At 46.0% G+C, this 23,366-nt stretch overlaps 1 protein-coding gene across 2 annotated transcripts in view; it reads right to left on the reverse strand.

Annotated features, from left to right (window-relative positions):
* Positions 1-8,308: 8,308 nt before the first annotated feature.
* LOC122365415 overlaps positions 8,309-23,366 on the reverse strand; it is a 39,798-nt gene continuing 24,740 nt past the window's right edge. Inside the window, exons 1-2 of one of the 2 annotated variants that reach the window (XM_043336626.1) lie at positions 9,367-9,821; positions 8,309-9,027 (exon numbers count right to left, since the gene is read on the reverse strand). In XM_043336626.1, coding sequence (XP_043192561.1) covers positions 8,663-8,992 — 330 coding nt within the window. In that variant the 5' untranslated portion in view covers positions 8,993-9,027; positions 9,367-9,821 and the 3' untranslated portion in view covers positions 8,309-8,662. Of the gene's footprint in view, positions 9,028-9,366; positions 9,822-23,366 lie in introns of those variants that run through there. The other variant, XM_043336627.1, reaches the window with a different exon arrangement.

Below are 23,366 nucleotides of genomic sequence, written 5' to 3' on the forward strand. Positions count from 1 at the left end.
TAGCCTCAGAAAAGTTATAGGTACGATCTCCATATAGCTACAAATGAACGATCGCTTTGAAAGTTGAAGAGCGTTATCCCTCGCCCTGGCATGGGGGGGTCGATGCGACCTCCCTAAGCTTTTTCGAAGATAGTTTAAAAACGGCGGTGGTGCGCAGCGCCGCCAAATTTGTCACAGCCTATGGGGCAACCTTTTTACATGTGACCTGAAAATATCAGTTCCCGGTGACCTTGGGTCCGGTCACCAGGTCAGAAAAACCGGTACAAGGTCATGGTCAAATTTCAATTTTTTTTTGCACCTGTCCAACTCACAGTTTTGGACTGATTTCCTTCAAACTTTCAGGATGTGCTAAGTTCACCGAGTTGTATAACATATAGTTCGGGTTTTTGATGTCACTGACCTGAGGTCAGTTAGAGGTCATTACGTTGTAATGTTAAGCCTATGGGAAAATACCAAATTCTGAAAATACTGGAGATATCCGCTTCGTTCTATCACTTTTGTGCTTTGAAACCACAGTACTTAACCCTATTAGTGGCAGGCTCCTGGCTACCCCTATTAGTGGCAGGGGGGGGGGCTGTTTACGACCCCCCCTTGATATCTCGAGATCTAACGGGCCGATTTTCAAAATTCAAACGGCATTCGATTTCGCTCAACGAGATCTACATTTCTAAAAAAAAAAATAAAAAATGTCAATAGGGGGGTAGAGGGGGGTAAAAACGGGCAAATTGCAGATACATTTTAGACTGTTTATCACGGCCAGGTTTCTGAACCAATCTTAACGCAACTTTTGCCGATCGATAGAGAATGAACCAGGAATTTACATGGATCCTAAAAATATGCATTTTCAAAAATCATAGGCGGATACAGATCATTGAGCTTGGGGGTACACAAAAAGTATAGTAAATAAGGTTTCTGTTGGTACTGTTTCTAAAAAGGGTGGCAATGGCCTTGTTATGTAACAATTTTCTTATGAGAGAACGACTAAAATTGTATTGGTCATGCATAGGCGGTGTCAGGGCACCTATGTATGTTGGGAGGTAAAAAATAACCCCCTTTTTGGACGCCTGGATCCGCCTATTATAGCAAAAACGTGTCAAAAGAGGATGCACAATAACTTTGTATAACTTTGTATAACTTTGCATAACTTTGTTATGTTATCACATGATATCTTTCATTCACTGTTCGTAAAAATGGTGCAGCATCGTGATCTTCGCCCAAATGACTCGCTTCACGAATAGGACTCCCCAATTCCCAGTGCTCTGGAGCCGCCCCTGGTAAAGTTATGAACTTGAAATTTTCAGGGAATGTGCCCAATTTAGTTTTAGGAAAAGTCAGAAAATTTCAGCATCGTAGCTTCAGCGGTTTCGGAGATATTCCCAAAAAACCTGAGGGGTGGATAAAAACAACCCCCCCTGCCACTAATAGGGTTAACAAAAATGGTGTCATTGTGTTAATGGTGATTAGCCGAATCGAATGATATGCGATATGATGCAATTTGGTTAACTTGAACTTAATAAATTTACTAAAAAATTAAGAAAAACTTTAATTACACTTAAGCAAGCAAAAAAGTATAACATTCGACGCGCCTTGACGTGCTGAGTTTAGTGGTGCTTTTTTTCTCTATCTAAGGATAAAAAATATAAGTGAAAAACGTTTTACCTGTTTTTAGCGAAATTTTTACATTTATACCCCAAAAAAAAGCCTAAATATTGACCTAGAGCAACGAAATTTGCAAAGGGGCGAGAACTCTAGAGGGCCCACCTACCTACCAAATTTGGTGTTTTAAGGTGCCATAGGAGCCAATCGCGAGGGGGGGGGGGGTGGTCGCATCGACAGGCCCTGCCAGGCCGTGTCATGAAAAAAGCCCTGCCAGGGCGAGGGGTGTATGAGCAACAGTGTGTAGGTATAAAGTATGAGCCGTATACCTAAGTAGTTAAAGGTATGTTGCCATCGCTGATCTGAGGCCAGGCAAATTTTGCGAACTCGTACGCACTCTCCGTCATAAGATGAAGTCAATGGGTTGGGAGATTGAACTGCTAGGCATTCTTTTGGACGAAAACAGTCAAATATCGGGACACAGGTGAATATGAAACAGTGAATCGGAAAATTGCATCCGTGACCCCTCCTTATGCCCTGAACTCACGTCAGGTCATGAAACGTCTCCAGACAATTATTTGACAATAATTTTAGATAGAAACATGCTAGCGATGAAACCACCTTAGATGCGCTCCGCTCAACAATATGAATCGATTGCTATGTAGCATGACCTGTTCTGTGACCTTGACTTGAGGTCAAATTTCTAAGTTGACCTTCTAAGTTCAAGTTATAGTTCATTCTATGCGTCTCGACAAGAGGAACACAATGCCGGTAAAACTAAGCTCGTGGAATTTTGAATTAAAAGTTATTGCAGAAAAACATGTTCCGTAAAATGTCAAATTTTGAGTTTTTGCCCTCTGGAGGCTTAACCCTCGCCGGACCTATTGGTTTTCTACATACGCGCCGGCCGAGGGGGGAGGACGGGTACAACCCCCCTCGCCGTTTCGCCCCTGGTGGAGCTAGAGCGCCGCGGAAAAAACGAGCGTGTGCGCCGTTACGAGACGCAGAGATTGATTCCCGATTTTAAGGTCCTAGGTCATCCGATGACCTCTTAGGTCAGGTCAAGTGCTCCAAGGTACGGTTCAGTATTTGGCGAATAACTTCGCAAAAAACGGCCGCAGGGCCGCGATTTTGTCAGCATCGTGTTTGCCTCGCTCAGGCGCGTCGAATGATATACTTTTTGTTTGGGTCAGGTCAACTTTGGGTGTTGACCTCAGGTCACGGTCAGGTCAGCACCCCCAGGTCACTAAGTTGGTCGAAAGAGGTCATGTTACATATCATTCGATTCAGCAGGTCTTCCTGAGACCATCGGTGGCTTTCTCGACTCGCTAGCTCAATTTGATCGGGAGTTATTAACGAAAAACTAATATGGCCTTGATGACGTCATAAATGACGTTACGCAAGGTCAACATCGCAAAAGTAACGCATCTCACCTTGCAAGGAGTGCATGAAATCACGATTCTGTGTGCTTGAGATAGTTGGAGATCGTTCCCGGCTTCAGAATAGCACTTTTCATTTTTCCCCATTGACTTACTTATAGTTAGGTACCTAATGGTGAGGTCACGAAAATGATCTGACCTCATATGACCTTTAACCCTCGCCCGCACATGCCATTTTCCCATCCTAGAACGCACATGGGGGGGGGGGGGTTGCCACCCCCCCCCCCGCGCCATTTCGTTCCTGTTGGAGATAGAGCTTAGCGGTAAAGACCAAAAAGATTCTTTGGGAAGAGACGAATCCAATGATACCCAGTTTTACCTTCTCAGGTCAGTCATTGACCTTCCAGGTCAGGTCAAACTAAAAAAAATGTTGCTATTTTGGGGTCAACTTTGGATATCAAGTGCGCTGCTTACCATATACCGATGACGATGCTGTTTTCTGGTGCCAAGCCAGCTAAAACCTCTTTGTCACACTACCCGACCAGATTTTTGCTGCTGAGGTCATGTCAGGTCAAGTTAGGTCAAGGTCAATAATATGTGTTTGTATTTTTGTGTGTGTCTGTGTGTATACTTATGTGTGCACCGATTGTTTTTGTGTCCATATTACATGAAATCATGATCTGAGAAGCTTTTACCAAAAATGTAGTCAAAAAACTTGACAAAAAGTAATTTCCGCTTACCTAAAACGCAATTATCTTAGATGACCTAGGTTGACCTTGACCTTGACCTTGACATCTGTACATCGTCGAACAACATGTTCCATGATAGTTGGGAGGTAAGACTGGCAAAAAAGGCCGAAATCAAGGTGTCAAAAGCTCACAAGGCCCATAGCCAGCGCAAGATGTTCAGAATTGGCCATTTTGGGTCATGACATGACCTGAAAAACAAGGTCATATCTCTGAAACCAAAAAACACAGAAACTTGAAATTTTCAGTGGACATCAAGAAAGGATAGAGGAGCAGCTATACAAAAAATCAGCCTTCTAGCTCTAAAAATGTTGAGTGCAGAGCAGAAAGACTACCTGGGGGGTGGCAACCACCCCCCCCCCCCATGTGCGGGCGAGGGTTAAAAAAATCCGAGATAAACAAGTTGTGAGACTCGTAATGGATACTAGAACCTGCAAGTTTCATTTCCCTGTGAAAGCTCCTCTGGCAGTGAGGGCGTTGCGAAGTTGCGACATCTGAAGACCGTACAGAGGTTGTCTTATGACGTCATAGGTCAGTGACCTGACCTGATTTGAAAATGCGGTTGGTGTAATAGGATTTGGCTTGAATCAAAGGTCAGGTATGCCAAGTTTCAGCTTTGTATCGCCAGCGTGTTCGGAGCTATCGCGAAAAAAAACAACCCTAGCATCCCCTTGGCCGGCGAGGGTTAACTGTTGACCTAACGACAAATCTGAGAACATACTCAGAAAAGAGATTTGAAAGAGCTACTGATTAAGCTTTTCGGCTCCGCTGTAGCTCTTTGTTCACGAATTGTGCGTCAATTTGTGAAAATTTGTCAAAATAAGGAAACGTATTTCGTGATAATTTTACAATTGGTGGACTCGAGTGACCTCAGCGATGACCTGGTCGAAAAATGATGTGAATGATTCGGAAGAATCTTATATCGAGCTATCTGTTGCTTTTTTCCGCACCTTTCTAGCTTGCTTAACCCTCGCCCTGGCAGGGCATTTTTCATAACACGGCCTGGCAGGGGGGGGGGGGGGTCGATGCGACCCCCCTCGCGATTGGCTCCTATGGCACCTAGAAACACCAAATTTGATAGGTAGGTGGGCCCCCTGGAGTTCTCGCCCCTGTGCAAATTTGGTTGCTCTAGGTCAATATTTAGGGGGGTTTTGGGGGGTATAAATGTAAAAATTTCGCTAAAAACAGGTCAAAAGTTTTTCGCTTATAACTTTTGATCTAATTAAGATAGAGCAAAAAGAAAAGCACCAGTGAACTCAGCACGTCAAGGCGCGTCGAATGATATACTTTTTAGCTTGTTTAAGTGTACTTAAAGTTTTTCTTAAATTTTAAGTAAACTTAAATTTATAAATTAAGTTCAAGTTAACCAAATTGCGTGATATCGTATATCATTCGATTCGGCTGATCACCAGGAACACAATGATACCATTTTTTAAGCTCTAGCGTCATTATGTGCCAAGTTATTGACAAAAACGTCATTTGACCTCAGTTGACCTCATTTGACCTGACCCATGGATAAGTACACCAAACAAAGAAGCACCAAGTGACCTGCTGTTAAGTACTGTGATTTCAAAGCACAAAAATGATAGAACGAAGCGGATAACTCCAGTATTTTCCGAATTTAGTATTTTCCCATAGGCTTAACATTACGACGTAATGACCTCTAACTGACCTCAGGTCAGTGACCTCAAACAACCCGAACTATATGTTATACAACTCGGTGAACTTAGCACATCCTGAAAGTTTGAAGGAAATCAGTCCAAAACTGTGAGTTGGACAGGTGCAAAAAGAAAATTGAAATTTGACCATGACCTTGTACCGGTTTTTCTGACCTGGTGACCTGACCCAAGGTCACCCGGACCTGAAATTTTCAGGTCATATGTAAAAAGGTTGCCCCATAGGCTGTGCCAAACTTGGCGGCGCTGCGCGCCGCCGTTTTTACGCTATCTTCGAAAAACCTTAGGGGGGGTCGCATCGACCCCCCTGCCAGGGCGAGGGTTAATTTCCGAGATAACCCACGCCCTGATGGGGGGCATGTTGGCCCCCCCCCTGTGGTCTTTCTTAAATAGCGAGAAAACGGCGGCGCGCAGCGCCGCCAAATTTTTGGGTACCTTACCGGGCATCAATTTGACACCTTCACACAAAATTTCAAGTCACAGGTCACCTCAGGTCAGGAGTTATTGAGGTCAAACTGAGGTCATGTTCGAGTAAAAAATGAGCAAAAAACATGAGATCTTGAAACGCTCACCAATTCTACAGTTAACAAGCAAATTTAAAGTTCTTTATGTGGTTGTGTAGAGAAAAGACGGCGCTACAAAACTGCCATCTCGGATTTTCGAAATTTTGGGATTTTGACCCTAAAAAATAAAAAAATGATTTTTTTTTTAGAAAAACTCAAAACATTTCCAAAAAAAATTCCAATTTTGAAAAAAACGGGATATATGTGATAGTCCCTGCGCTCTTCGATATACATACCAAATTTTAGATCGATACCTCTTTTTTTGGCCAAGTTATAGCGAAAAAACTGTTAAAAATTGATGACGTCAAATTTTTGAACTCAATTTTAAGCAATCCTAGACCTCGTAGCGCAAAACGGAGGCCACCATTGATATCCCTGTGACGAGCTGCATCGAATCGATACCCATTTTATGCAAAAATATCAACTTTGAAATTTGACCTAATTTGACCTAACCTTGACCTGACCTTGACCTGACCTTGACCTGACCTTGACCTGACCTTGACCTGACCTTGACCAAAACGTGACCTAAGCTGGCCCAAAAGTCTGCCTGACCCACATAATCGCATTTGTCATGTAAAATGGACCATAAAACATGTATCACACGACACCTTCATATTGTGACCCCCCCCCCCCAGTGACCTGACCTCTGTGACCTGACCTGGTATCAGTGACCTCAAATAGCAAAATATGTGCTTGAAGAACATTTCCCCATCGATGATTTTCAATGAAATGCATTTTACTCGATTTTACAACGCATTTCTTGAAATGGCTGTAAGCGGTGAAAATTCGACCTTTGACCTGACCTGTGACGTCATCGGTTTGACCGAGGTCAATGAAATTGGGTCACAAGGTAGTTCTCCGTTGGGGCTATCCAACACCGTTTACCGCTTGTCGCTATGTTGCGTGGTTCTCGAGATCTTAGGGGGGGGGGCAAAATGCCCCCCCCCCCATCAGACCGCGTTGCTCGGCAGACCCCATCAGGGCGCGGGATAACCTGGTGTGACAAAAATACGTCCCCCTCCCCTCCCCCCATGGGAAAGTTGGCTGAGAGGCCCATCCGGGGGCGGGTTAAGCGACAAAAACAAGACATTTCGTGACAGCCAAGTCGCTCGTTCGCTGTTTCCATCGATGTGTTGGAATTTCCAAAGGACTAAAACCGGTATCATCTGCTCCAGCTCACCGGCCCCGAGGCACATGAAGTGTAACTCTGCAAACGAACATCTACCACAACCCAGTTGCAGCAAAGCTCTATATCCCCGAGCGTGACTGACTGCTTCCCGTATCCTTGAACATTGTGAATGGGAAAAAGTTTCGATTATCATTAATATGTTTGGTAATTGGTACCTACCGATAAATGTGATCGCAACTTAACACGCTCAGTGGAAGGGGGGGGGGGATTTCGCCCACCCCTCCTGTTTTTCGCCAATTACTTGCGCCGCAGACACAATATTGATGTGAATTTTCGGCTACCTGTCCATAATTGAATTGCGGATCTTCTCGTGTAACAAATAAAATCGGATCGCAACTTTTCATAAAGTAATAGCGGTGTAAAGTCAAACATCGCGGCGGCGCGGTGGCCGGCGTCGGCCGTTACGCGCCGCCTGAATTGTACATAGACTGTGCCGGGGCGGGACGGTTCTGTCTTTACATCGCGCTCCTTACCGCCGCGCTGATTACATTTGATTCGCGTCAAATTTTGTGAGAAGACTTAGAAATGTACAGGCAATCTTATGGTCTAAGAATTTTGATCCGCCCCTCCCCCTTCCACTGGGCGTAGTTAGTACTCGCAACCCTTCCACTGCGCGTGTTAATCGCGGCTTTCTCGACTTATCGCAACAGAAACGCCTACTTCTTTCCCTCCCTCCCATAAACTCTTTTTTATGAGTTTTGCCTATGTGTACCACATCATGCGAATTTTAGTGACAATGATACGTTTTTTGTCCTTCCTTCTGCCATGTAAACAGATTGCATTTGCCAGAGTTTAAAATAGATAATACCAAAAAATAGCGGACCTGATGGGTCGGGCTGGGTTGGGCAGAGGCTGGCAGCCCGAGGATGGTCCCAAGGGCATGTTGTTCGCCGGAATCAGAAATGATGCTGTCCACGATGGATTGTTTTTGCAATATTTGTCCCATTGCTGATATACGCTATGTACTAACATGTTTTGGTATCGATACGCAAGGCTCGAAGCAAAGGACGCTTAAAAACTGCACTTTAGTCGTCCTCGGTCCTTTGTCACTGCTGACTTGTTCATTGTGCAATGTAGCTAATCGAACGTCTAATGATTGTTATCCTATGGTTACACTTTAAATTTTGCAGTTACGACACATAACTCAAAGACAATGCACCATAGCTGTGACATCACTGTTTATTACACACCAACATGTCATTTTCATTTAAAGTCAATCACATGTTTCTATACAAAGTGACATAGACCGGCTGCACGTGCCAGAGACCAGATGATACCAGTATTGCAGCAGCCCGTGAGCCATCGCCGCCTCGCCAACTCGGCAGTTCTGCCAGCGCCGCCAGCGACTATCGTGTCTCCAGCGCAGCTCACAGTGCCCGCACGCTACGCGCCCTGAGCCGGGCCACCCTCCTGATGACCTCCCGTCCCGTCCCTTCCCGTCCCGTCCCGTCCCGTCCCGTCCGTCCCTTCCCGTCCCGTGCCGTCCCGGTCGCCGGGCTCGGCGGCGGGCCGCTCAGCCCTGCAGGCTGCTCTGGGCGCCGGCCAGCTGACCGGCCACCCTGTTCAGCTCGGCCTGCACGTCCCCGAGGCCGGGAGCCGCCGGCCGGCCGAAGGCGCCGCGGGTGCCCAAAGGACTGAAGGCGGCCGCCGCCGGCTGCCGGCGCGCGCCGAAGCTGCCGAACGAGCCGCGGGTGCCGAGCGTGAAGGTGGGCCCGCCGTTGATGCGGTGCGAGCTGAAGGTGGACTCGCGGCCGTCGCTGGACGAGGAGGCCGACACGCTGCTGGAGATGGACGCGCCGTGGGCGGCCACCGCCAGCATCGCCAGAACGAGAACGCAGCGCATTGTGAGAGTGGGTGATCCGATCAAACGAAAAGTACCTGCGAAGGGGAGAACAGTGTGAGTAAACAGAAGGGACACGTCCCACGCTGTCAGACCGAAGACTGGCCGACATAACTGGGCCTGATTCAACCTAAAGAAAATATTTCCGCTTTATCTTTCCTAGAAATCACTAGCGTGGATGAAATCAAGGTAGGTATCTCAGAGCAAAATCAGAAGTTGCAAACCACGATGCAATTTACTGAAGAAGACACAAGAACACAAACAGCTAGGCTTGAAGAGACTTGAATCCAACTGAGCTGGGCCAATCACTATGTTCCGTGCACTGTTCACTGTCCGGTGTCCACTGCCGGTTCACACCCCCCTGTCGCTCGGCTCACCTGTGTCTCAGACAGTTGCAGGTCGACTGAGACCGGTCGGCACCGGTCGGCCTTTAATACGGGGCCGGTCCACTGCACGCCACTGCACGCTCGCCGAGCCCCGTCAGAACCGGCTGCCGGGGTTTTCAGACCCGCCCCGCGCTGACGCGCACCTTTGTTGTTGGTCCACGCCAGGCCCGCCTGGCCGAGCCGCGACGTGTCCGTTTCCGCGAATTCGCTCCACTTCCGATTGTGAGCTTTTTCTTGATCAGTGTTGTGGTTCAAATGTGGGTGGTGACAGGCAGCAGATTTTCCCATTGGTCCGGGTGTCCCCTAAAAATACGCTCCGGACGTTTCAAAGTCGCAGAAGTCCAAAACAGAATCAGATAAATGTTGTTGATTGCTGTTGAGTGACCACAACAACGTCACAAAAGAGACATCACAAAGCGAGGTAAAGGCTGGACTCTGCCGTGTCACTGCGTTTCGTAAAATTTACGTCAGCATTCAACTGTATCATTCAACTAACTATAGCATAAAGGTCAATCAAACAACGTGGCAATGAGTTATTAAGTTGTACAAGGGACAATTTTTCCTGGAACCTACAAAATAACAGGCCAGGATTCATGTTTGGAGGCTCCAAAGGGCGATTGTAGTGACTCCAAAGAGGGAGAAACGCCAAGCTAGAGCTTTTCGTGCTTCAAAATAATAAATGTAATAAAATGCGGAAATGCAACTTTCACTCTAAGCACCTAGACTAAATACAAACCAAAAGTTTGCAAAATGAAATTAACCCGCGCCTTGATGGGGGGCATTTTGGCCCCCCCTGTGTTTTTCTTAAATAGCGAAAAAACGGCGGCGCGCAGCGGCGCCAAATTTTCGGTACCTTACCGGGCATCAATTTGACACCGTCACACAAAATTTCAAGTCACAGGTCACCTCTGGTTAGGAGTTATTGAGGTCAAACTGAGGTCATGTTCGAGTAAAAATGAGCAAAAAAACATGACATCTTGAAACGCTCACCAATTCTACGGTTAACCCGCGAGTTGCTGGGGGGGGGGGGCGTTAAACGCCCCCACTTTTTTCGCCGGGTATAAAAACGGCGCGCCGCAGGCGCGCCAAATTTTGGGTATCTGTAGGGAATTGATGGAAGTTTATTGTGACAAAGTTTCAAAAAAATCAGTCGGAAATTTTTTTGAAATATCGAGGTTTTAGTGACTTCATGATTTCTGAGTTTTCGACCAAAAACGGCATATGTTCAAAAAATCATATAAAATCACAGAATAGATATACAGACATGCCGTAAACGCCATTAGACTGCCAATACCATGAGCAATCAAATGGCTATCTTCGATTATTGATTATTGTTCCGCATTTTCCAAAATCTTGAACTGAATCTTGGCAATTTCTCGTGACTACTTCACGACCATGATACATACATTTCTTAAATTGAACTTTTTTAGCCAAACTCGTACACATATGAGAAAAGGAATGTCACCATCGTGTTCTACGCTCCAAATTACCCATAAAACATGTGTCACAGGCAGCGAATATCAGTTTTGATTTTCGGGGATATGTGGCTACTCGGTTGACCTGACCTTGACCCTGACCTATGCTTGACTGACCCCTACATGGAGCTGACACTCTTGTAGGCCTTATATGATGGATTGTGCACCGTTTTGACAGAGTTTATGACGAGAGGCGCCCATTGCGAAGTCATGAAGTCCATGCTACTGAAAGCCCGATTTCCGGTGTTTGACCTGACCTTGACCTGACCTGTGACCTCAAAATTCAACTTTAAAGTACTCATCTGAAGCGTCTCGTCGCGTTCTTTCGTTTGCCGCCTCGTGCGTTTCGCTGCGCCTATTGGTTCTCGAGTTATCGGCTGGGGGCGTTTAACGCCCCCCCCAGCAAACGGTGGGTGGCGAAATACCCCAGCAACTGCCGGGTTAACAAGCAATTTTAAAGTTCTTTATGTGGTTGTGTAGAAAAAACACGGCGCTACAAAACTGCTATCTCGGATTTTCGAAATTTTGGGATTTTGACCCCCAAAAATAAAAAAAATGATTTTTTTAGAAAAATAAAAAAATCCAATTTTTTTCGAATTTCGAAAAACGGAATATATGTGATAGTCCCTGCGCTTTGCGATATTTATATCAAATTTTAGGTCGATATCTCTTTTTTTGGCCAAGTTATAGCGAAAAAACTGTTTAAAATTGATGACGTTAAATTTTTGAACTCAATTTTTAGCAATTTTAGGCCTCGTAGCGCAGAACAGAGACCACCATTGAACTCCCCGTGACGAGCTGCATCGAATTGATACCCATTTGATGCGAAATATCAACTTTGAAATTTGAACTCATTTGACCTGACCTTGACCTGACCTTGACCTGACCTTGACCTGACCTTGACCTGACCTTGACCTGACCTTGACCTGACCTTGACCAAAACGTGACCTAAGCTGGCCCAAAAGTCTGCCTGACCCACATCATCGCATTTGTCATGTAAAATGGACCATAAAACATGGATCACACGACACTTTCATATTGTGACCCCCCAGTGACCTGACCTCTGTGACCTGACCTGGCGTCAGTGACCTCAAATAGCAAAATATGTGTTTGAAGAACATTTCCCCATCGATGATTTTCAATGAAATGCATTTTACTCGATTTTACAACGCATTTCTTGAAATGCCTGTAAACGGTGAAAATTCGACCTTTGACCTGACCTGTGACGTCATCGGTTTGACCGAGGTCAATGAAATTGGGTCACAAGGTAGTTCCCCGTTGGGGCTATCCAACGCCGTTTACCGCTTGTCGCTATGTTGCGTGGTTCTCGAGATCTTAGGGGGGGGGCAAAATGGCCCCCCCCATCAGACCGCGTTGCTCGGCAGACCCCATCAGGGCGCGGGTTAACCCTCGCCCGCACATGGGGGGGGGGGTGGTTGGCACCCCCCCAGGTAGGTAGTCTTTCTGCTCTGCACTCAACATTGTTAGAGCTAGACGCCTGATTTTTCGTATAGCTACTCCTCTATCCTTTCTTGATGTCCACTGAAAATTTCAAGTTACTGCGGTTTTTGTTTTCGGAGATATGACCTTGTTTTTCAGGTCATGTCATGACCCATATGACCAATTCTCAACATCTTGCGTTGGCTATGGGCCTTGTGAGCTTTTGACACCTTGATTTCGGCCTTTTTTGCCAATCTTACCTCCAACCAACCTATCATGGAACATGTTGTTCGACGATGTACAGATGTCAAGGTCAGGGTCAAGGTCAACCTAGGTCATCTACAATAATTGCGTTTTGCCAAATTTACTTTTCGTAAATTTTTTTGGCCGAATTTTTTGTAAGAGCTTCTCAGATCATGATTTCATGTAATATGGACACATAAACAATCGGTGCACACATCAGTATACACACAGACACACACAGACATACAAACACATATCATTGACCTTGACCTAACTTGACCTGAAATAACCTCAGCAGCAAAAACCTAGTGTGACAAAGAGGTTCTAGCTGGCTTGGCACCAGAAAACGGCATCGTCATCGGTATACGAGTATGATAAGCAGCGCACTTGATATCCAACGGTGACCCAAAACAGCAACATTTTTTAGTTTGACCTGACCTGGAAGGTCAATGACTGATCTGAGAAGGTAAAAATGGGTATCATTGGATTTGTCACTTCCCAAAGAATCTTTTTGGCTTTTACCGCGAAGCTCTATCTCCAACAGGAACGAAATGGCGCGCGGGGTGGCACCCCCCCCCCCCCCACGTGCGTTTTAGGATGGGAAAATGGCATGTGCGGGCGAGGGTTAAATAAACTAAGAATAGGTGTTGTTATCCCGTACGATAAAGCTTGCGTGGTCAGCGGCTTCGGATGGCTATGAGGATGTGCCTCATAGCTATCCTCGTCGCATGTTGCAACCTAGGAGTCTGTGGCTGCTTTCAGAAGGAGTCCCCCCCCCCGCATCCGGGAGCCGGCGTCCATTTTGTGTTGCGTCGCCATTACTGTGTGTGTCTACTGTCTGCCCAACTGCTCTTTGGCTTGATTGAAGGTGAGGTATCTTGTATCATTTGCTGTGTGCTCAACAAAAAGGTTGTCCATTTGTAAACAAAAGTTATTATGTTGTTGAGCTTCTTAGAAGATGTATAGTATCGCATACTGTTGCCCGTCGTTGGCAGAAGTGCGCCGTTATCGTCTATCCAAGTCAGAATAGCTATATGTTTGGGACTTAAGCTAGCTTGTGGCAGGAATATATCACTTTCTTCAACTTTAATTTAATCATTTTCCAGATTGGTATGCCTTATGATAATAATAATGTTGATATTCGTTTTTTTCACCCATTACAGACTTCTCTGGTAAAGAATGGGGCCATGTACATATGTCCTGGCCTACCTTCACCCCGCGACTGCCGCCGGTGCAAAGCTAATGAAAAATCACAAATGTTTGATGGCTATTTAAGAAACCTGATTGCAAATTATTCAGTTAGTTGTTGTTGTTGTTGTTGTTGTTGTTGTTGTTGTTGTTGTTGTTAAAGTTATAGTTATTGTCCTGGCGTTGTTATTGTTCTCGTTCTCGTTCTCGTGCCCGAATAAATGTGCTGCAGCGCTACTCAGTCTGTTTACTTGCGGGTGGCGGTCGAGAGTCGGGGGCACTGGTTGACGGAATTCCGTCGACGGAATTCCGTCGACCCAGTGCCTCGACCCCGAAGGCCAGTAGTGGTACGTTAACTAGTGCCACTACTGGCCTTGAGCTAGTACCACTACTAGCTTTGGGGGCTAGTACAATTACTGGGTATGGATTAGTAGGCAGTGGCTAGTTACCTTACCAGGCAGGGGCTATTATGACACCTAGTAGACGCACTACCCACGCTATTTACGTGCGTGTTGTTAAACTAGGTGGAGCACGGTGGTCGTATGCATACGAGGCACAGCCTTGTCGAACAAGCTTGTTACTCGGCAACTAGCCTAAAATTAGCCAAATTTACACGCTCCTGCAATGTTATTTTTGCGCTGAGAATTCCTCTACGAGGGGCTTGTAAGTTTTTTTTTTTTACAGTGTAGACTCTTAGACCATGAGAGTTATTCAAATGTTTGTGAAAAACGCTGGGAACTCAGTTAATAGTGGTGTCAATTTCTAAAAACGGATGTCCAATGTCCGTCCAATGTCCAATACTTACGTCGACTGTCCGTCCAAAAATGTCCAAGCCAGCCATTTGTCCAAAGATGTCCGACATCTACGCAATAGTTTACACTCAACACTGTTACAAAATTTGCTTTTAAAGTATCGTTACCAGCTCAAAAGTGTTAATCATATCGAAAGCTGAGCTTTCTAATAGCCAATCAATGTTAAACACAATTACTTTACAAAAATGTTGAGGTGTAGCAAGCGATTGTCCAAAGTTGTCCAAAGCCTGTTGTCATTGTCCAACCGAATTCCGAATTGGACATTGGGGCCGTTCAAAGAGTCAAAAAGTCAAAAGTTGACCTTAAGTCACGTGACCTAAGGTCAACTTTTGACTTTTCGACCTTTAGAGGTCAACATACATATGTTTCGATGCGGATCGACGAGAGAATAACGATGGTGCTATTAGTTTGTTCCTAGCTGGGATACCTTGAAAGCTATTCGAGAAAAACTTCATATATTTGTATAGTGCCGCTATATTGACTTCCTTTTTGCTCCTGTGACGTCATCTTTGACCTGACCTGAAAATGACCTCGGTAAAAATCATAGACCTTATCCGTGTGTACCCTGTACCGCTTACCGCTTGTCGCTATCTTGCTTTATTCTCGAGATCTCGCTGTCGCTCCCGCTCGTAATAATGGACAGGTCATAAAAATGACCTGACCTGAGGTCAACGCAGGGCGATAACCACTTTTTTATTATCGCATATGAATGACAATTGATAAAGCTTTAATCATCGTCAGACAAAATTGCAACTTTCAGTGGGGAAACCATCAAGGTCACTTTTCGAAAAATAGGACAAAAGGTCACGTGATCAAAATTTTCAAAAATTGAAAATCCGAGATAGCCAAAATGTTTGTTGGTTGATTGTGAGTTGAACAATATAAAGTTTTATCGTAGAAAACCAATAGTTTCTGAGTTATAGGCCGCCAAACATAGGGCTGCAGCGCGACCTCCAGGAATTGCCCGAGGCTATATCTCGGAAACCGTTGTTCGAAGAAAAAAATCCTTGCCACAGCTGGCTTCTCCGCCCATCACAACCTCTTACACCAGTTCTCAACGAAGAATAAAATATGAGGGTGCAAATTTAATTACGGAGCGAGCGAAGCGAGCGTAGTCTTTCCTTAGATTAACGGAAATTTCTGAGTATGAGCGGCCGGCCGGCCGGCCGGCCGACCGTGCGGACGCTTTTGCGAGGCTTATATCTCAGCAACCACTTGACCGATTTACACGCGGTAATTTTTGTAGGGTAGCTTCATTCCTTCTACCAAGTATTGGACTATTCCCGATGCATGTGGGTGACGCCTTATGCACGTGCCACGCGCAAAACGAAGAGGTGTCAGTTTTGTAATTGTTGCAATATCTCGGTAACTACTTAACCGATTGCGCTGAAAGTTGGCATGTAGGTAGGCACCCACTAGGCATTGCATATCAATGTGCCAGAGTTGGGGTGCTGCTGCACGTGCGCACGTGCAGGGGTCGTTTCCAGATCTCGAGAACGGCTCGACCGATTGCGCTCAAATTTGGTACACAGTTAGGGACCGGTTAGTAGGGTGCCGTGCACAAGTCAGTTGGGACCCATTTTGCACGTGCGCACGTGCAGGGTGCCGCTTCCAGATCTCGAGAACGGCTGGGCCGATTGTGCTCAAATTTGGCACATCGCTAGAGACCGGTTAGTAGGTTGCCGTGCACAAGTCAGTTGGAGGTACCCCCTCGAAATTTCGCACGTGCAAGGCTCTTCCTCTTGCTCGCTCCGTTAGTCGCCCCAAAAGGCGCTATACTGGTTTTTACGGAGCGAGCGAAGCGAGCGAAGTCTTTCCTTAGATTAACGGAAATTTCTGAGTATGAGCGGCCGGCCGGCCGGCCGGCCGTGCGGACGCTTTTGCGAGGCTTATATCTCAGCAACCACTTGACCGATTTACACGCGGTAATTTTTGTAGGGTACCTTCATTCCTTCTACCAAGTATTGGACTATTCCCGATGCATGTGGGTGACCCCTTATGCACGTGCCACGTGCAAAACGAAGAGGTGTCAGTTTTGTAATTGTTGCAATATCTCGGTAACTACTTGGCCGATTGCGCTGAAAGTTGGCATGTAGGTAGGCACCCACTAGGCACTGCATATCCATGTGCCAGAGTTGGGGTGCTGCTGCACGTGCGCACGTGCAGGAGTCGTTTCCAGATCTCGAGAACGGCTGGACCGATGGCGCTCAAATTTGGTACACGGTTAGGGACCAGTTAGTAGGGTGCCATGCACAAGTCAGTTGGGACCCATTTTGCACGTGCGCACGTGCAGGGTGCCGCTTCCAGATCTCGAGAACGGCTGGGCCGATTGTGCTCAAATTTGGCACATCGCTAGAAACCGGTCAGTAGGGTGCCGTGCACAAGTCAGTTGGAGGTACCCCCTCGAAATTTCGCACGTGCAAGACTTACCCCCTCGCTCGCTCCGTTAGTCGCCCCAATTAAGGCACTATACTGGTTTATTTGTCGATTTGTCGTGGAACAAAACAAATTTGTCGTGGACAAAATCGGAATTCCGAAGATTCAAGTTCCGATTGACACCACTATCAATAAAGTAGCCCACGCATGACTGGAGGACTCTACAGAAACCCCTGCCGTTTTCATGCCGTCAGAGTGACGTCATGTCGGCCGATTTTGATGCAAAACATCTATCTACGGTAGGGATCGCTCTCAAAAGCTCAGTTTTAAGCTAGATCAGATTTCTTTCCATGAGTGGACTGAAAATACACGTTTCTATCAAGTTGCTACCTCGGATTTTCAAAATTTGGAAATTGTCGTAAAATATAGGTAGGTAGTAGGTACATATGCACTTACAAAATATATTTTTTGATTATCTAAATAAACTTTTTATTTTTCGATAAAAGCGGAACATAAGTTACCTATAGCACACACACCGATAATCTATTCTGAAAAATTTGAGCCCAAATTCTTTAAAAATGGCTGAGTTATACGCACCAGTATAACGCCTTTTTGGGCGAGTAACGGAGCGAGCGAGAGGGTGAGCCTTGCACGTGCGAAATTTCGAGGGGGTACCTCCAACTGACTTGTGCACGGCACCCTACTAACCGGTCTCTAGCGATGTGCCAAATTTGAGCACAATTGGCCTAGCCGTTCTCGAGATCTGGAAGCGGCACCCTGCACGTGCGCACGTGCAAAATGGGTCCCAACTGACTTGTGCACGGCACCCTACTAACTGTTCCCTAACCGTGTACCAAATTGGAGCGCAATCGGTCAAGCCGTTCTCGAGATCTGAAATCGACCCCTGCACGTGCGCACGTGCAGCAGCGCCATTTCGGCACAGGGATATGCATTGCCTAGTGTGTGCCTACCTACATGCCAACTTTCAACGCAATCGGCCAAGTAGTTACCGAGATATTGCAACTATTACAAAACTGACACTTCTTAGTTTTGCACGTGGCACGTGCATAAGGGGTCACCCAAATGCATCGGGAATAGTCCAATACTTGGTAGAAGGAATGAAGCTACCCTACAAAAATTACAGCGTGTAAATCGGTCAAGTAGTTGCTGAGATATAAGCCTCGCAAAAGCGTCCACACGGCCGGCCGGCCGGCCGGCCGCTCATACTCAGAAATTTCCGTTAATCTAAGGAAAGACTACGCTCACTTCGCTTGCTCCGTAACCAGTATAGCGCCTTTTGGGGCGACTAACGGAGCGAGCGAGGGGGTGAGTCTTGCACGTGCGAAATTTCGAGGGGGTACCTCTAACTGACTTGTGCACGGCACCCTACTGACCGGTTTCTAGCGAGGTGCCAAATTTGAGCACAATCGGCCCAGCCGTTCTCGAGATCTGGGAGCGGCACCCTGCAAGTGCGCACGTGCAAAATGGGTCCCAACTGACTTGCGCACGGCACCCTACTCACTGGTCCCTAACCGTGTACCAAATTTGAGCGCCATCGGTCCAGCCGTTCTCGAGATCTGGAAACGACCCCTGCACGTGCGCACGTGCAGCAGCACCCTAACTCTGGCACATGGATATGCAGTGCCTAGTGGGTGCCTACCTACATGCCAACTTTCAGCGCAATCGGCCAAGTAGTTACTGAGATATTGCAACAATTACAAAACTGACACCTCTTCCGTTTGCACGTGGCACGTGCATTAGATAGATATGCTACATGTGCCCAGAATCAAATCGGAGTCCGGGAGGAGACGATTCCTCTTTACCGCCGTGACAGCTTTTAATAGCCTACCACCGGCGATGTGTGACCTGAACCTGCGCGCGTTCAAGGCAGAGTTGCGCCGGCACTTGTTGCGACAACAGGCGGCCGACCGTTAGCAATACTTCATGACGACACGTTTGTGAGAGAGTGACTGCGAACGAATGTCTGTCTGTGTGCGTGCGTGCGTATGTTTTTCCCACGACACCCATCATTACGGAGCGAGCGAAGCGAGCGGAGTCTTTCCTTAGATTAACGGAAATTTCTGAGTATGAGCGGCCGGCCGTGCGGACGCTTTTGCGAGGCTTATATCTCAGCAACCACTTGACCGATTTACACGCGGTAATTTTTGTAGGGTAGCTTCTAGAGATGCCACAAATTTGCAATTTCATTACCCGCCCCGCCCCGCAGCTACCCCTTGCCCAACCACAACTACCCGCAAGCTGATTTTGGCTGAGCCGAACCCGCAAAAAACCCGCAATTTTAAAAACCTGCTTTTGCAAGAAAAAATACAGCTGGGTCAATGCTAGAGCTATATAAACCTTACTTGCTTCATTGCTGTGCAGAAAAAGACAGCCAAACAAATAGTAAGGACTTGAAATTGCTATGCCATGTCCTCAGGAAGTGCACACTGGATAGTGGAAATGCATCAATACATTTGAAATTCCTTACTGAAAAGAGTTCAGTAAAATCTTTCTCTCACCTTACCCTTCAGCATTGGCTGAGGATCAAAATTTCACTCTAGCTCCCTCTCAATATTAGGCTTCTAGAATGATATTGTTATCAAAACGAATGTTGATATAAAAAGATATGCGATTTCCAGTTAAAAATAAATAGTGACACGTTGAATAATGAGTATCCAGTCGATCTACACATAAAACAAATCATGCAAAATCCCAGCAAAAACCAACTAATCACCAATCGGCCTGTTCCAGCGCCTCCAGAAACCTCCAGAAAGCTCCAGAAAGCTCTAGAATCCTCCAGAGAGCGTTCCAGCGCCTCCAGAAAGCTCCAGAAAGCTCTCGCCAAAGCTCCAGAAACCTCCAGTAGCCTCCAGAGAGTTGGGAGGTCCAAATTTCTCTGGAGGCTCTGGTCTACAATTATGGCGCACGCCGCACATGTGACAATCACGAATGTAAACAAAGGACTTTTGACTGATTATTTTACAACTTGAATGTAAAGAAAATTACATTGCTATGATTTTGTTAATCTTTCTTATTAAAATTGAAAACAAATTTTGCGTTGCAAGAGAGAACAATCGTCATTCTTTTGGTATCTGTGATGCCAATCTCCAGAAATCTCCAGATTGCGTTCCAGCGCCTCCAGTGAAACCTCTGGTAGAGCCTCCAGTCAAGAATTTCTACTGGAGGCGCTGGAACAGGCCCAATGAACCACGCGTTTCTGGAAACATGCGTCAGAAGCGTCACCAACAGCTGATTGCAAGAAATGTTACAGCGACTAAATTATTGCAGCCGTAGTTAGTGCGAACTTGTTGCGAAAACACCGTTGTATATCATGTGCCATTCTGATAAAGTTATTTTACACAACAGCTAAAGTTTTACAATTCAGAGTTAATCACCTGTTAAAAAATAAAGAGACATAAATACTAAATTAAATGTAATCATTTTAAAGATGGTCTTGGTAATGCTCTCCGGCTGGTCATCTCTCGGCATACAAATGACAAGTAAAAAGACAAAAGAAATAAATGCGACCAGCTGCGTGGTTTTGTAACATGTATAATTGCTATTTTGAGGTATTCAAAAACCAAAACAGAAAAATTGATTGTAAGATTATTATTTATTATTGCGTCATCAATGTCAGCTTTCCTTCGCCTCAGAGACCAAAATTGACGCAGTCAAATGCCAATCCTTGTCAGAATGTCGGAAGTGCGCCAGTTTTGTATTGCGTTATGTTTGGGCCGCATATCAGTCAATATCAATATTTTGATTTTTTGTAAGGGTAATTGGTGTTATTTTCGTAATATAGGGTGGGACAGAACATAGAGTAGGATAGGTAATTAATGAATTTGGATTGCATCAAATTTTGTTTAGCTGATAGCTCTTTTTTATGCCGACCAGACGCAAATAAAGTAACATGTGACATTTGCTCTGATTTTCAACATCTCATTTAAGTCTGGGTTCTTCCATAATATATATCTAGTGCACACTGCACATAGACTTCAGTTCAGCTTCCTATAAGTTTGCTTTCAGGTTCTTTTATGTTTTATGGAATGCTTTCATCAGCATTTACTTATGCTTTGTAGTTTGTTGCTTGTACCCTGGTTTGGTCATTGCTAGACTGTGGATGCTATTGCTGGTTGTTTTCAGTTTTGCATTTGAAATGTGCTACCTTGATATATTTTTATATTTGGTTCTGTTTCAAAAGTTGTTTTGATGAATATTGTATTGTTAACCTGAGCAAATGCACTTGACATAGTGTTTTGCATCTAAAAAAATAAATTTATAGGTTCTTAAGTCTGACCGCCAAATACCCGCCACACGACAAGTTTTGCTTCTCGAACCCGCCAAAAACCCTGCGGGTTTTCAAAACCCGCAGAAAGCGGGTTCGCGGGTTCAAAAGTGGCATCTCTAGTAGCTTCATTCCTTCTACCAAGTATTGGACTATTCCCGATGCATGTGGGCGACCCCTTATGCACGTGCCACGTGCTAAACGAAGAGGTGTCAGTTTTGTAATTGTTGCAATATCTCGGTAACTACGGTAACTACTGTACTTGGCCGATTGCGCTGAAAGTTGGCATGTAGGTAGGCACCCACTAGGCACTGCATATCCATGTGCCAGAGTTGGGGTGCTGCTGCACGTGCGCACGTGCAGGGGGCGTTTCCAGATCTCGAGAACGGCTGGACCGATGGCGCTCAAATTTGGTACACGGTTAGGGACCAGTTAGTAGGGTGCCGTGCACAAGTCAGTTGGGACCCATTTTGCACGTGCGCACGTGCAGGGTGCCGCTTCCAGATCTCGAGAACGGCTGGGCCGATTGTGCTCAAATTTGGCACATCGCTAGAGATCGGTTAGTAAGGTGCCGTGCACAAGTCAGTTGGAGGTACCCCCTCGAACTTTCGCACGTGCAAGGCCCACCCTCTCGCTCGCTCCGTTAGTCGCCCCAAAAGGCGTTATACTGGTTTTATATTGCGACCCTGGTTCAGGAATAGCCATTTTTGTGGAATGAGCCTACGATGTCAAATAAATAAATAAATAAATAGGGGTCCCCACATGCATCGGGAATAGTCCAATACTTGGTAGAAGGAATGAAGCTTCCCTACAAAAATTACCACGTGTAAATCGGTCAAGTGGTTGCTGAGATATAAGCCTCGCAAAAGCGTCCGCACGGCCGGCCGGCCGGCCGGCCGCTCATACTCAGAAATTTCCGTTAAACCTCGCCCTGGCAGGGGGGCGGGGGGTGGGTCGATGCGACCCCCCCTAAAGTTTTTCGGAGATAGCGTAAAAACGGCGGCGCGCAGCGCCGCCAAATCTGACACAGCCTATGGGGCAACCTTTTTACATATGACCTGAAAATTTCAGGTCCGGGTGACCTTGGGTCAGGTCACCAGGACAGAAAAACCGGTACAAGGTCATGGTCAAATTTCAATTTTATTTTTGCACCTGTCCAGCTCACAGTTTTGGACTGATTTCCTTCAAACTTTCAGGGTAAGCTAAGTTCACCGAGTTGTATAACATATAGTTCGTTTTTTTTTTTAGGTCACTGACCTGAGGTCAGTTAGAGGTCATTACGTCGTAATGTTAAGCCTATGGGAAAATACTAAATTCGGAAAATACTGGAGATATCCGCTTCGTTCTATCACTTTTGTGCTTTGAAACCACAGTACTTAACAGCAGGTCACTTGGTGCTTCTTTGTTTGGTGTACTTATCCATGGGTCAGGTCAAACGAGGTCAACTGAGGTCAAATGACGTTTTTGCCAATGACTTGGCACATAATGACGCTAGAGCTTAAAAAATGGTGTCATTGTGTTCCTGGTGATCAGCCGAATCGGATGATATGCGATATGATGCAATTTGGTTAACTTGAACTTAATTGCTTAATTAACCCTCGCCCGTATAGGGGGGGGGGGTCGAACGGACCCCCCCCCATGGTTTTTCGCAAATAACTCGCGTAAAAAGCGGCCGATCGCGACGAAACTTTCAGTACCCTCGCGTTCATCAATTTTACACCCACCCTGAAAATTTCATGACCCTGACCCAAATGACCTTTGACCTGTGACCTACTTTTCGAGACCATGTTTGGCCGGAATCGCGATTCGGCGTATGTCGGCTCGCATTAGCCGCGCGTTTGCAGTCTTTTCGTGGTTTCAAGCGTTCAAACATGTGATATGATGTTGCCCCCATGCATTAGGGTGGGTGTCAAGGTCACCTGAAGGTCAGGTCAGGTCATTGACCTTTGATGACCTCGGTTCACTTTTTCGAGTTTTACATGTTTCTAGGCCAGTTTTTGGAGCTGAATTCGAATTTAGCAACCATATGAACATTTACGAAGTAGTTTTGGTGCCTTCGTAACATGTTACGAAGCTGTCAGAGGCGGTTGCCACCTACTACGAATACCCTTACTGGTTGACCTGACCTGACCTGACCCGACCCGGCCTAAATGCATGAAGACATCATCTGTG

Source organism: Amphibalanus amphitrite, unplaced genomic scaffold (assembly GCF_019059575.1).
Source record: "Amphibalanus amphitrite isolate SeventyFive unplaced genomic scaffold, NRLGWU_Aamphi_draft 000738F_arrow, whole genome shotgun sequence".
Classification (NCBI taxonomy): domain Eukaryota; kingdom Metazoa; phylum Arthropoda; class Thecostraca; order Balanomorpha; family Balanidae; genus Amphibalanus; species Amphibalanus amphitrite.